The 16,387-nt window shown below is 33.9% G+C and overlaps 1 protein-coding gene across 2 annotated transcripts in view; it reads right to left on the minus strand.

Moving 5' to 3' along the window:
* Window positions 1-16,387, minus strand: part of LOC137403534 (uncharacterized) — a 27,489-nt gene continuing 11,102 nt past the window's right edge. For both annotated transcript variants that reach the window (XM_068089474.1, XM_068089475.1), the window contains exons 3-7: window positions 9,394-9,753; window positions 7,210-7,393; window positions 6,444-6,664; window positions 777-1,009; window positions 1-400 (exon numbers count right to left, since the gene is read on the minus strand). In XM_068089474.1, the coding sequence (XP_067945575.1) occupies window positions 218-400; window positions 777-1,009; window positions 6,444-6,664; window positions 7,210-7,393; window positions 9,394-9,406 (834 nt within the window). In that variant the 5' untranslated portion in view covers window positions 9,407-9,753 and the 3' untranslated portion in view covers window positions 1-217. The remainder of the gene's footprint in view (window positions 401-776; window positions 1,010-6,443; window positions 6,665-7,209; window positions 7,394-9,393; window positions 9,754-16,387) is intronic.

Raw genomic sequence — 16,387 nt, forward strand, 5'->3', positions numbered from 1 at the left:
TAGTGTAGTTATAATATATTTGCATAAAATAATTAAAATAAATGACAGCATATTGAAGCTAAAAAAAGTCATTATATATTGTGAGATAACGACAAATGGTGCGTGTGATTCACTGCTAAAACATTTCACTAGTATTATCATAAATAAAATATAGCAAATGTCTGTCTAAAACAAGTTTTAAAATATAAACACTTATATAACAATAAAACGTCAGTAATCAAAGGTTAGAGCGTTTGATGCTGCCAACATTGTCATAGAGCTCATCATTGTTTATGTTGCTATGGCAATCGTCGGAAGTGCTCTCATTCGTGGCCGGCTCACCGTCCACTATAGCTTCTGCTCCAGGCAGCTCCTCGTAGTGATCCTCTAGGACAGCATAGACGCTCTCCTTCTCTTCATCCTTCAAGTAATCACACACACATACGGTGGAAACTAAGGCTACCGTAATAGCTTCTTTCAGTTTCACAATTTTTAAAATGATGCAGGATGCAACCTTACTTTTTTAATTTAAAAGAAAAACTGAAAAAACCAAAAGTGTTTGTTGGCGTGTTTGTTCTTGTAACTGCAGTTGCGGCATAAAATGTGAAAGTTTACGGGTGAGTAACTATTAACAAATTTTGCCTAGCTAAAGTTTGCACATATATCTTTCTCAAATTTGAGATCACCTCAAACATCAAAAACAATCGCTAATGATGGAAAAATTTTGATACTTTTTGGTTAAATTTACAAAATCTATTAAAATTTTGTGCAAATCTATCTTAAAGGCAAAAACAAACCTGAGGCGGAGCTGGACTGCCACTCGTAGCATCACAGAGATGACTATAGAGCTGGTCACTAGTGCTGACCACCGGCATCGCTTCTACTCCTTTAAGTTGGCTGTAAATGTGAGGATCCGGGACAACAGCTCCTTCCTGGTCTGTCACATGCTGGTAGTAGCCAGTTGGCGTCAAAAATGTCAAGTTTTTTCTATCTTTTGATCCAAAAGAGCTAGATCGACTAAGGCTGTGTCCTGCAATACGAGTTCATGTAAAATAGTTCATTGCAATTCTCAGTTTAAGTAGAAAGTTTATTACATTTCTATATAGTACAAGGTCATGGGTACTGCATAAATACTGATAAATATTCTATATATTATCTATTCTGCGAAATATTGTCAAACCTTTGCTATTTTATCTATTATATGTTTATATAATAGATAATTCTATATATAATTATTAATATTATATATTATACAATATTCTATATATTATCTAGAATTGTATAATATATATACCATAATACCGTAACATATAGCATAATAAATGGTAATTCTATTATAATTTTGACTGAGAATGGCTGAGATTTTAATAAAACATAGTAAAAATAAGTAAGGATGTATTATAATAATGACGGCGTGTTTTAAAAATAACAAATAAAATTAAGACTATAAAAGATGCACAAGAATGGAATAGATCTTCAATGTGATGATCCACCAGGTGGCCATGATTACTATACAGCTGGATGTTCATGTGTAGACGACTCCTTGTAGCTGGTGATTTAGTGTCATTACAATGTAACTTCTTTTGCAGCCCTACAGCATAGGGCAGAGTACATAACTGCTATATGTACATTATATAGTGTGCTATTTTTCTAATTAATATATTATACATACATATGCATTATATATATAATATATATAATATCTATATATAATACAATACATATAATATAATATATATAATATAATATATAATATAATGTATAAATATACAATATGTACAATACATATAATATATATATTACTTTATTGGCACTAATTAATTGGTTACTAGCTTTTTATTTATCCCTGTTTTATGTAAATGAATCCATCTAGACTCAAGCAATCAAAAAATAAAAGCACAACCTCTACAGATGAATATGGTAAAACCCATTTTTATTTAAGATTGTTACGAGATTAGTATTTTTTAAAAATTTACATAATATTTTGTCGAATAGGTTTTTCGAGGTTGTTGAAAATTAAAATGAGAATATATAAAAATTTAAAAAATAAGTCTATACTAGTCAAGTTTAAAACTAGTTTAAACTCCTTTAAACTCGCTTAGTAAAAGTTACAGTACATTCTGCTTATATCTTCATTGCCTCATTTACCTCCAAACCTCCACATCCTTGAGCCTACACTTGACATGTCTCCAAAAACAATTGCTAAAAATCTTTATTAATTAATATCTAATCAATTTAGTTCACGCATTTAGTTTTTTGCGGTTTAATTAATGTTTTACTGATGCGTATTTGCCTGGTGTACTTATTAAAAGAATTACATTAGATTTTTTTAGACTGTAGAACAAACCAATTACTATGTATTATTATAGGAATAGCAACTCCAATGATTTTAACATGCGAAGCTAATTTTGGAATTATTTAACTTGGTGTGTAAAGGTTTGATTGTGCATTTTTATCTCGCGCTTCTCATAGCAATATGTGAAGATAATATTCTGTCTGTAAAGTAACTAACTTTTCTAGCCATAGGTGATTGGACAAACAAGACTTGCAAAGATACCGTGTACTTGTAATCTTATTGCGTGGTCCACACAGGAGCGATTCTTCAAGGAAACCTTACAAGGAGATTTCTTTTCAGCAATTTGATGGATTCGTTAAATTTTTGTGAGGATCTGATACATATTAGTTTGTATCATTTGTGTGTTTATACATTCATGTTGTAACTGTTAGTTTATTAGCTGTGCAGTCATACTTTCTTCCAGTAGTGTTTTAATCGAGTAATTGTAGCTATGGACTTACTAACTAGTGTCAGTTCCTTTATGTGATTCTCAGCTGTTAGCTGTGTTCTCTATAATCGTTGGTGACAATAAAAAGAAAATATTGCTACTACTGTCAATGTGTACTAACCAGCCAGAGTGCAAATCCCGCATAAACAGGCAATACAACAACAAGCAATGTTTGTTTTCATAAAATTGTTAAGAGAAAATAGAGATATGATTTAGTAGCTGCACGTTCTTATGTTTTCGTTACTGGATGAAGCTACATCTATGCATCTATGCATCTATGGTGAACTATTTGCAAAAGAATTATTTGTTGTCTCGCGCAGTATTTAGCTTACTCGAAGGTGTGACCACTTATACCAAACTTATGGTTCGTTTCGTCCTAGGTTTTTAAGTTTTGTCCTCATGTGAACAAGGTATAAAATTTATCTGCATCAGTTAGGTGACTTGAATTTTAGGTGCCGTCTGCTAGAAGTCATTTCAAATAAATTACACATACACCTTAGTTTTTAAAGGATCTTGTATCCAGCGCATAAAAGGCTGGTTCACACTATATCGCCGCATCTCGAAGTTGATGCCACAATACTTCGGTGATCGTCTGTAATAACGATGTTCACACTATCACAGACCCTTCCGCGTTTGTATCAGCAAATACTCAGTGATGTAGTGTTTTCATTTACCTTTTTAAATTTTCACGAAGAAACCTTTTTGTTTTCACGTGCTGGAATTAAATACTAGTCTCGTAGCGACTATCATAAACGGATATGAATAAATCACTATTCGCGACTGCGAATCACCATCGCCGAAATGGTTCACATTTGAAAGGCAGACGTCGATGCTCGGCAAAGTATCGGGAAAGTTTGACAGCTGTAAACATTCCTAATTGTTTCGTCGATGACATCATTTCACGGTTCACATAATCGTCTATGAACGCCGAAAGGAAAATGCTGACTAACGACGATATAGTGTGAACCAGCCTTTAGCAAGTAGCAAATGCAGAGTTCATACCTAGCGTCGTCTGGCATAACTATACTTGGCTATACAAATGGCGGCGCATGATTAATCATTGAAGGCGGAAGATACGTCTCTACAGCGGCAAACCTCCAAGATCTAATTGTTACGTAACCTTCAGGCAGCAGTAATCAGCGTGTAGGTAGTTACTTCTGCTAGTAGTACAGCTTTATTGCTGCTGCAAAAATTTATAGCAAGGAGCTGTTATCACTAGTTGTAATGTTTGTTTGTTAGTAAAGGCTCGTTCACACTGAATCAAAGTGTTGGAGTTTTCCTCTCGGCGATTATTCATCGACTATGTGCACAGCAACTGATGACATCGTCGAGGCAACACGGATATATCGGGAAAGTTTGCAGCTGTCGAACTTACTTGATAGGTTATGGAGCATCGACGACAGCCTATGCAATGTGTACTGATGATTGGCCACCATGGATGGCTCAATCCATATTTTTTATTACAGTTGCTGCAGGACTAGTATTTAATCATTTCCGTGATGTGCATAAGAAAGCTATACAGTGCATCCCCGAGTTACAATTACCCTGTAATACAATTTTTTTACCTTACGTTGTGGAACACGATGTTTATTCGCCGTCGTCATAAGACATTTTTCGCCATATATCAAAGATTTTTTTCGATTTTCAAATTTGCCAATTGCTGGGCTGGATACGTCAGAATAACAAAGATGCTGATTTGTTATTCATCGAAGTTCCTCTCACAACATATGGGAGAAGCTGGTGCTCGCTCTTTTTCAGTTCAGTGTTCTTCGTAATAAGTTATTGTGAAAACAAAACCAGAACCGAGATAAATATTTAGACAAAATTAAAGTTAAGTAAAATACATACTAAAACTTGGCTTTAAGTATGTGTGGAGTAATGCAAGTTATGCAAGTTAAATTCAAAGTCTATAATGTTATACGTGTGTCTTGAAGGTGAGAACTCCCTACGGTACATACTGCACGTAGTACATTGTAATGTTACATTTTATTGCAGATAATAACCACTAAATACACTAAAGTTACTGCAGATAACTAAGACTAATATACTATTTTGTAGCTAGTTTTCAAAATTTACAATATGTATTTAAAATTTTGATGTGTTGTACCAGAGGGTAAAAAACATCAACTTTTTATACATTCTGTACATCGAAAACTTTAGATAATTTCTATGGGTTTTTATACCCCTCTATACAACATTTGCCTTACAATGACAACATCGGAACAAATTACTGTAATATGGAGCGGGTCTACTCTACCATAGACTATTTGCCGAGGTGAAGGCGGATGCGTTTGTGATGTTGTAAACATTGATCACCGCTGTATTGCATCATTAACACCGACATATGGCGTGTGAACATATAGTGTGAACAAGCCTTTGGTTAGACATTGGTGAGCCATGGCAGCATTCGACAGCTCATTTTAGTCCATTTGAAATATTCCAAGCAAATAAACTCTGGCAGTTTTTCTCTTCGACTTATCTTCTACAAAACCATTGCCTAACTAAATTTCCTTTGACATTAGTCATAGCTAATGGCTTGAACTCAACCATACTCACCAAACACTCACAACTTGAGCAAATTGTAAGGAACGATCGCCGCACTATGTTCCCTCAGGATTAGTTTTTCACTTTGTTGCCGGTATTTCAGATTGTTCCAAAATTTTTTAGACTATTCAGGAAGTTTGATAAGTTTAAAATATTTTCAAATAGTTTTAAACAGAAAATGCAGTTAAAATTTAATTTAGATATAAAGTAGTCAATTACAGTATAACCTGGATACACGGATCAGCTGTAAAAAGTTGAATGGACATATCCATGAATTCAAAACATCCAGTTTAAAATTTTTTGATTGGCATTTCTTAGCAAGAAGTAAGCAATTGATGTACATGTGTGTACTGAACAATAAAATGAGTACATATATAAACAGCTTATGTACTTAAACAATTTCTTATGCAGGTGTACACTAACTAATTAGCTATATAACAACTTGTACACGCAAATGTATAAAATTTAATTATTATAGCTGTAATTACAACTTTAATTTTTTACTAAAAGCTATGATATCTTTTTAGTTGCATTAAAATTTTTGCCAGGTTTAAATTGATGGCAGTCAATCAGTGTATCTGAATATTCTGTTGATATAAATGTGAGGGGATAACAGGCAAGTTTCATGAAGTTTAATAAAAGTTTTATCAAAGTTCCCAAACTTTGATATTCATTAAACAAATAGTAGCAAACTCCCGATGCACAAGATATTTTATTTTTAATCAATTAGTTCGTAGGTGGGTCACATGACAGGAACCAAGCAGAGTTTTAACAAATACATATTTTCTTAGTTCTGGTGGAAATCATATACATGTGAAATTTGGATGAAACCAGATGAGCAATGTGGGAATGCATAGCGTTTACACTGGACTAACAGACAGACACAATGGTAAAGGTGGATTTACTAATATGGAAGATAAATTCTGAACCACATCAATCATGGAAGGTGATATATAACTTATTTATATACTATTTTTAATAAATTGAAGTTGCCATGACGATAAGCAAATTGTGAGTTTGTCTCTTTCTTGTTCTACATATATACTATCATTCGAATCTATACCGCTTTATTAAAGGTTACAGCTGTAAAACCGGCATACTTAGTTTGTGCATGTGTTGCTAGGCAACAAGGCTCACCTTGGCAGTCCAGATGACCTCTATCCAGGCACTGCTCACACTTCTCCTCATACCGTTCATTAGACTTTTTACACTTGCGAGAAGACTTCTTGTATTCCTTCTTATCAAAGAGGATGTCAAAGGAGTCTTTATAGCCGCCATGAATTAGGTCAAATTCGCTCACCATACCTGGAGGTAGTGGAGGATATCCAGCCTGTTTTCCTTTCACCTTGCTCAACTTCCTGTAAAGAAGAGAAGAACAGATATTACCTGCTGTCTATCTCTACTTTTGTTTAATTATGACAATATTTGATATTCAAGTGTCAAATGATTATTTAAATTGGACCAAACATTTATCAGAGATTTATCTACACCTGCACTAAATAGAATCATTACACTCATAATCGTTACACATCCTGATCTTTCATACAATCATGATTTTCAAGCACACTAGTCAAGTTGACTGTGTGACATAATAAATAGCACGCCAGTTCGCAGAATTATGTTTCTAAGTCCAATGCCAGTGCGAAGCAGTTTTTTTGCTCTTATAGCATGTTCATTATAACTGGGCATATGAACAACAAGTATTTAGATTTATATAAATTGGCGCTGTATTTATAGAATTACATATAATAAAGTGAATACTCATTTGCTATTCGATGATATATATTTTTTAACTCATCAAACGTACCCGTATAGGCCACCCGTTGGGAATCTGCAAACACCCAGAATCCAATACCATTATTTCTATTGACTGGTTAGCATACGCCAACTCTAAATCACATACCTGCGTCGACACACAAGAACTACAGCTAAGGTCAGCGCTGCCAATAGTGCAATTCCAGCCAGTAAAATACAGATGAGCCACACGAGACTGATATGGTGCAGATCATCACCAAAAGAGGATCGATGGACAAAAGTGGGCTCAGTGGTTGATTGAGGTTGTGAGTAGGCCGTCGGTACTTTCACACCTAAAAAGGTACTCTAAGGATATCTCTGCTGCTGTGTTCAGTGGGGATGTTTAAATACTGACTACATCTTTTAACTTTTTGACAAAGTTTTTTGTGAAATTGACTAGAAAAATGATTTTGATGGCCTGATCAGTGCATCTGCTTTTAAAGGGAATTTATAAAACCAACTTTAAATTCTTTATTGTATAAATCGGTGAATTAATAATTTATATTCAAACTTCAGACGCTGCAGTACACGTCACTGCCTTCAACCATCATTGGTTACTTTTTACATTTGACTTGACTATCTAAAAGTCATTGGTTCAAATCTTAGCTACATCAATTTTTTGAGTAATATGCTTTAAACTGTCTTTCAGCTAAAATATCGAAGATGTTCCATATATCTATTCCTCTTTGAAGCAATAAAAACAAATTAATTTTCCTTATTTAAGGTTGGCTACAGAAAATGAAACCACAATATAAAAACTGTGCCAATAATGACTACATATTGAATGAATTAGTAAGAGGGTATTGTATCATATGCGTGTAGGTAATGTGCTCCTTACAGCTGCTGAGAACAACCTCAAAAGTTAGCCAAGCTCTGTTTACACTTCAGGAATTTTGCTAAAATAACATTTTGATTAATAGGCTGCCGCAATAGTCGGCACTATTGAACTTGAGGTCAGCCATTTTAGATTGTAAAAAATATATAGAGTGATTTTCCAGACAGGAGCCAAGAGCCATTGTGCCCTGGTTTGGGGTGGACTTTGTTTTGAAATACTAACCACAGCTGGCTGTTCTAAAGGTCAACCAGTAATATTTTAACCAAAATTAGATTATCCATACTTTGCCTTTTACGGCACAGAACCTACAGTCTTGAAATACTGTTACAACAGACGTGTGACCGACTAGTTTATCACTATTCGACTAGTTTATCACTATTCGTGGCCTTGTAAACCCATAAAATCTAATATTACATGGTGGTAGCACTCAACACCACATGGTATATTTAACAGAAAGCCTATCAGTGTTATATTATATTAGATGTCTTCCAACACAACGGAAACAGTGTGAAACCAATATTTTAACTGAAGTATTTAACTGTATATCATGACAGCGATCAGGTTGTCATAAGCACAATGCAATAGCAGCTATTCCATTTATGTTAGTCAATGCTGTATTATTAGTCATCTTATCACGTATCAAATTTTTGTCAATAAAATTCATGTTATAGTCGGCAGCTCATTGTTACTAGATGCCCTCATTATTATTACTATTATTAATATTACTACTATTATTATTAATATTATTAGATACTATTATTATTACCAATATTATTAATATTATTATTTATATTAATATTACTACTACTACTATTATTATTAGAATATTACCCTTACTAGAGGCTTCAACGATTGCAAAACTTTTCATGCTGATTGACTTTAAATTGATAGATACCGAGTATTGACTTTAAATAGAAAGTACATTTCAAAGCTAAATGCTGTGTTTAAACAATAACGTTCGCATATCGAGTAGTGTAATTTGGTGGCTCTTCGATGATTCTTGTGACAAATTCTATAATGTTTATTAAAAACATAAATATATACATGTATCTATAAATGTAAATATACATGTATAAATACACTATAATATAAAGAGCACATAGTTGTTAATCAATTGCTAAAAACTTGTTTCAAACAAATATAGATTTGCTGTTATCAGGTGATAAGTTCAGCAGATATCCCCCGATGAGAATTACAGATCTATATCTGCTTGAAATTAATTTGTAGTGACTGACTAACAGCTAAGAGCCCTTTATATTTTATATAACTTTGTTAAAGCTAAAAACACCGAGATTTGACATGTTGTCAGAAAGCTCAAAACATCAAAACTGTTATGATACAGAGTGTAATATGATCACAGGCATTTATATGCTCTGATAGCTTTTAAAAGGGCATCAAAACACAGTTTTGACTAAATTCCTTTAAATTAAAAGGGTTAGAGTTGAAGCAAGCACTCACCTACTGCATCCATCTTGTAATATCAGTGTCACACTGCTGACTGTCCACTCGCAAATAAAACTTCTCTCACGGTCCTCACGGCTATGGCTTTATCTCTTCTAATTGTCTCTCTCTTTCAGCAATTATTACAGGATGAGGTGGCTGTTAGCGAGCTGGCTATCAGGTAAGCAAGTTAGTGCGGTGCCAGCCGATGGCTTATAAGATAGCCTTAGATGCAAGGAAGATAACGACTATCTGGCTGTTGGCCGGAGAAGTGCAGCTTATGTACGCAAGTAGTGGTCGATCTCAGTCACACTAGCTAGTAAAAATGTTCACAAGTATCTGAGGGAAGCTTTTCTTTATAGTTTAAGGGAATCAGTTCTGCAAGAGAAAATACAATAAGATTATGACTGGTGACTAAGATGAGTACATTGGACTCAAGCTAATTAATAAAACAACCATCACAAGAGTTGCATTCTCTTGAAAAGTAAACCGACAGTTTTGTTTTCAATACTATAAAACCTTTACTATAATAGGAGTTCTGTTTATGCGTATATCTATTTTGGAGCTGCAGAAAAGGTTGGGAAAAAGTGCTTCATATAGGATTTGAACTCGAAACACTTCGTTCACAAGCCTAACATGCTAACACATACACCAATCGGTCACCTTCCATTTTATTCAAATAATTGTGAACATAACTATTCTCTGTGCCTATCTGCACACATCATGATCTTTTACAGCCCGAGGCAGGCTACTGGTATTTATAATAATAGCCACTAAAGTCATCAAAAAAATTTATGGATATCTCTGCATCAACCTTCTCGAGCAGCATTTAAAATTAATTTTGTATTTTATTTTTTGTTTTATGTGACAACCACATTTCTAAAATTTATACAAAAGACATAATATATCACAGAACAGTGATATATTTCTAGGTAGTGCAGCATGCTGTGAAGCATTAGTAAGCATTTTATCAATGCAGTAGACATTCCTAAAATGTAAATAATCCATTTTGAAAACTTTTCGGTTATAGTGATTTTACGTTATACGAACAGTGAAATGCGTGTAAACTTAACTTTTCAATTCAACAATTGTACAGTAAATGTGCTATTATAGGATTGTATCAACAACTTTTTATCAACAACATCTTATCCCTTACATTTGATTTAGGGTCAATTTAAATAAATCTTTTACACTTTTGTCTCAACTGCTACATGTATGGCTATGCAGGAAAAAATATTCTATATGTCTAATAAAGTAACATATAAATGTATAAAATGAAGTAAAAATATAATAAATAGTGAGACAAGAAAGAAAGCAATGTTTTAAGGCTAACAATAGGACTCTCGTTATTCAAACTGAATTTGAGAACTTGCATCGACTTTACGCTTTACCTTATATGGAAGTCTTTACCTTATATGGAAGTCTTTACCTTATATGGAAGTCTTTACGCTTCATATTATATGAAGTATCTTATGTAATACAATGCAAAAACTTTACATGAATTCTTTGTTTAGAGACATTTTTGTTAAACGAGGTTTGTGTTATAGCAGCTTATTGTACTACGAGGAGCTTTGGAAGAGCAGCAGATACCATGTTAAAGAATACTGAACGCTTGAATTCGACCTCTTTTAAAGCAAGAGCAAGTTGTCTAGCTAAAAGACACTCTACCAAGAACAGCAGCTCGCTTGGATTGACTGTACTGCTTACCAATTATATAAAACAAAAAGTAATATATTGCAGGGCAATGTATCTTAAAGTCTGGTTCTCATATCGCATGCGAGACCCCGGCAGTATTCTCGCGCAGCAAAACACTTGCGGCGCAAGGCTCCAGCGGCTCTAATGTTCCAGTAAGTCTGTTCAAGAACAAACCAATCAGAATGCTGATTTCTAATATGGTTTCTGCCTGACGGGCTGATAAATAAAGTTTCAGGGTTTACAATGGTTTTCGCCAAAGTTGGTGTTCACTAATTTTGATAAAAATAAAAATCCTTCCTGTTCTAAATATTTAAAATTAATTTATTGCAGGTACCATCTTATCTAGCTTTGCTTGTTCTATCAGCTTTTCAATGAGCCACTTTCTTCATATACTATATTATGCTCTACCTTTCTTACAACACTATTTTTTTAATAAAACACTGTTTATATATTATATATTATATATAATATATAAACAGTATATTATATATAAATATATATATATATATATTTATATATAATATAAATATATATATATTTATATTATATATAAATAAATATTATGTATATATATAATATAAATATATTATATATATAAATATATATAATATATTTATATATATTATACATAAATATATATAATATATATAAATATATTATATATATTTATATATAAATAAATAAATATATATAATATATTATATATATTAAATCATTTTCACTGTTTGATATTCTTAGTTTTAAAGTTACATGAACTGTTCATCTGTTTTGACCTGATAAACAATGGTCTGTTTGATATAAGACAGTACTATTACATGATAGACTGAGGTCTTATTTACATTTCTATACATTTATGAGGCATTAGATTAATGCACCCGTGCAGACTGAGCAAGCCGAGTAAGTGTTACACTCAATAATATTTGGAGTTGTTCTCTCAATAAAACAAAACTTGTTACAGTAGTAGCTTTTTCACCTCACTCATATAAGATTGAGTGACTCAAAGTGCATCAGCTTTTCACTATCACCGGTCATAGCAGCAGTGTTGTCAATTTGGCAGCAAATAATGAAGTTTGCTTAATTACACCACATAGCTGTACTACTTCTGAAAATAGTTTACAGCAAAAATATATATTATTCCTTATTCATTGGTATGAAAACGTTTAAAGTTGTTAGAGTGCTTAATCATTCCATAGAATTCATCATTCGTTGATATTTTATTGGTTATTGACCTTTGTAATCAACAACGAGTCTGAGTTTCCTGCGCCACTATCGATGGTAGAGACATGAGAGATCAGTGTAGGATTACTGCGTGTTCACACAATGCAATGCTTCACTTCTCGCATTGAATAGGTTTTTGTAATAGCTCCAAAAAATATTTCTGCTGGTATTCAACGGAGAGAAAATTGGCAAATGCACTGCTATTGCTAGGGCTAGAAGCTGCTTAGAATACCTGTGCACAGCTCACATATGTTGATGGTACTTGTTCATTGTGTTAGCCAAAAATGAATTCGAAGACATAAATGTTCATGAAGTTACTATAGCTTACAGGCCAAATAATCTATTACTTGATCATTGAGTTAGTGCTCTTTCGTTAGCCGAAAATGAGTTTGAAGACATATAGGCCTATATGTTAATGCAGTTACCTATGGTGACCTACACTCATGGGTCTGAACATGGAATGCACTGTCACGACCCACTCTGCCCTTATCTCATTAGCTCTGGTCAACCCCCTCACACCTGGTCACTCACACGACTTGTGTCACCACCCGGCTCAGTAGTCGCTAATCCTCTGACGGATGGCCGACTATTATCACATCACTCCTCATATAACCTTTTATATCTTATTAGAATTAGTGTTCGTAGCAAATCTTCCGGCTGGAAGTAACTAATTCTCCATCCAAAAGAATAGTTCACCTTCTGTTCTCTACGTATTCTTTCGACATTTTTCTCTATTAAAGGTTGTCAAAGCGGATTTTCATTATTTATAATTTCCATCCATTGCATTTTAATTCGCCACTTCCAGAGACCTCTTGTTCTTTCTCATTGTATCGTTAAACCTCCTCTTGAGCCTTCCTGTCTCCACGTTTCTGGTAGCTTCCTCCTCAATACCCTTTGTTCCTATTTACCATCGACCTCTCTCCTGGACTTGTCTTCAGCAACTTCTCAATTTCCTCCCATCCATTTAAAACCTGTTGTCCCTCTCTAATCTACTTGTTCCTGATCTGTCTATTCCAGCCGCTCCCATTGCAAACCTAAACATCCTTAACTCAGCGCGTCAAATCTAGCTTCCTGTCTTCTGGTTAGCGTTACTGCACACTGTATAATATTGCTAGTCACACTGCTATTTTGTATACACATCTTGTTAATCTGGCTATGCCTTCTTCTGACAGATAGAGCATCTGGTTCTCTACCTTGCTCCTAACTAATAAGGGCAAGCACAATGTACTAACCTTTGAATCAATAAATATAAAAACAAAGTTATAGTATTTTGCATTTATTCGTTGTGTATATTTGACAATCTGCCAAAGTTAATGCTGACATAACATTTTTATTTCCTTGAATTACTTCATCAGATTGACTTTTGAGCCATTTGAGAACGGAGATCAGATTAGCCTGTCCTTGGGTTAGTTAGAAAGAGGCACGAGTTGCACTAAAACTAACTCAACTGGCCATGTTCTTCATATCTCTATGGTTAGGTCTTCATAGTCTATAAATACCTCTATGGTTAGGTTTTATGGTCTATAAATACCTCTATTCCTCAGTTTTATGTTTATGTTTTAGACAATTATTTGTGAAAGTATTTTCATTTTTTACTTAAAAAGTTTGCTCGTATTAAATAATAATTATTTTCACTTTTTATACTAAAGAGTTTTTTGTTTTTGGCACTTGACCAGACTAATAACTGCTTTCTGAGAGGTAACCGGAAAAACCTGACTTTCCAAGTATTTGGCCAAACCTTTTTGACACCTGCTGCAGTTGTGCCTAGGCAAAGAAGTTGTAGGCATCGCTTATACATGTAAATGATTTTATTAAAACTTATGAAACCTTTGTATGAACTAGAAGTAGAACTTAATTTTCTTAGTGGCATTTCAAGCTTATAGAATTGTGAATCTTTACCATCATCTTTTGTATTCAAGTTTTTAGAAGACAATATTTATATCTCAGTGTTTTTCTTTTTGTTAAACTCTGTGTCCAGTTATAGCAATTAAAATCTAGCCAGCAAGAATCCACACGGCACTGGATTTGTTCTTGAAACTTCCTGACCTAGAAGTGGTGAACCTAACCATTAAGCTACACAGAATATCATGGATTCATTGGTCGAATAGTCATTACATTGGTTACGATACTCATGCGTAAAGCGCCTGCTTGAGGTTAGTAACTAGCACTGTTGATCATTACATGAAACAATTGTAAAGTTGGCCCAAAACGAGGGCATTGTTTTAAAAAAACTTTTGTAAACATTTAGCTTTTCAGGTAAGTTACTCAAATTAATTAGGTAATGATTTTATTACCGTGCAACACCAGACATTCACCTAGTAACGAGACTACATATTTAGTAGAGACTACATATTATCATAAAAATAGTTCTACTGAGGGGCAGATAGCTTGGCTCTGCCAACAGAATCAAAACTGACAGATGTCAGAATACAGTTCATCTGAATAGCTTCTTTGCTGAACCCTCTTGAAGTTTATCAGTTTACTGCTGTTAAAGATAAATAGTGCTGTCAACGTGCAGTCAGTGAGTGCAGGTGCTGTTCTGGATTTGAGTCATAATTTCAACTAAGTTGCTTCACGTACTGCTTCCATTCCATACCAAATATAGCATTTAACCAATTTCTAGAGAAGGATGAAAAAACACAAAAATGCTGCCATTAACAAAATCTATATGGTATATAAAACAATACTTCATAATTCTATAATAAGTGAAGCATGGAGTCTGTAAAAACTGGTTTCACGATATTGTAGTATGTTTTCATTGATCCCACAATACTTCGGTGGTCGTTTGTGATAACAGTTTTCACACTATCACAAACCCTTCTGCGTTTATATCAGTGAATATTCAGCTGTATCGCATTCTCATCATACAATGAGGTCACGGAAGCAACAAAATACTAGTTCCACAGCAACTGTTATAAAAGAAAATATAAATCAAGTCATTTGCGAGACTGCCACGGGTCAGCTATCAAGAAAGTTACGCCGCTGATATCTTTCCTAACATATCCGTGTTGCATCGATGATGCCATCGATTTACAGTGCACATATTATCGATGAATATTCAATACAGTATAGACGAGCGTGAACTAACAGCGCCTCTGAAGACGTCATTATCTACCAAACTCAAAAAACAACTTATCAGGCAGTTGCAACATTTTCTAGTTAGTAGTAGTTGATCATAAATGAGAAGCTGGGCAGTTGTTGGCTCCCAACCCCTTATTAAGGAACTCTAAAAACTCTAAAAATGTTTTTAAGTGAGAATAAAAAAACAGTTTGCTCAGGATACACTTTTAGTTTGGGCGTGTAGTTGAAGTGATACAGCAGAAGAATAAGTAAAGCGATAAAGGCTACATATCGTCTGCTGGAGATGTATTTAGGTGCAGTGCAGCTTATCCCTCAGCTCACATCTCAAAGTGGTTTTGTTCAAACATTTCTATTATGTAAGATACTTATCGGCTCCATTAGCTATCAAGTCAACTAGAGAGGTGGAGCCTTGAAATATTAGGCGTGTAACATATACGTCTGCAGAGCAAACGCATGCACTATCTGCTCCAGGTTTAAATTATAGCTCAGATCTATGTAGTTCGTATGAAGTTATTCATGTATATGAGCTAGCTTGTACAGAAAAATTCAGCATTAGAACATGGAGTTGTCTGCTCTATAGAAGACTATATTTATCAAGCTCATAAATATGGTCTACGAAGGTCGAGTTAATGTCAAGCAAAGTTGAAAATTTACAGATATATATTGGCTAGGTTTTTATGGATATTTTTGTTCTAACAAATTTTTTAAATATAGCCATTTCCATACAATATTAGAAAACCGCGAACAACCAAAAGTAAAACTAACATTTCAAACCTGTCTAGAAAAAAAGGTGCAAGTGGATTTGTTTTATTTGAAAATCGTTAAATATTTAATGAACACAGGTTTATAAAAGCTCCATGATTATTGGGAGTTGCTCCACCATACTGCCTTGTTGAAAATAAATTGCATATAGATAACCTCTATCATTATGAGTCTCTCTATTTCAATCAACTAAATACAACGAGACTATTCACCACTCTTTAGGTTTGAGCTTTAAACATAACCAGCACATATCTTC

The sequence above is a fragment of the Watersipora subatra genome, chromosome 9 (genome assembly GCF_963576615.1).
Source record: "Watersipora subatra chromosome 9, tzWatSuba1.1, whole genome shotgun sequence".
Taxonomy (NCBI): domain Eukaryota; kingdom Metazoa; phylum Bryozoa; class Gymnolaemata; order Cheilostomatida; family Watersiporidae; genus Watersipora; species Watersipora subatra.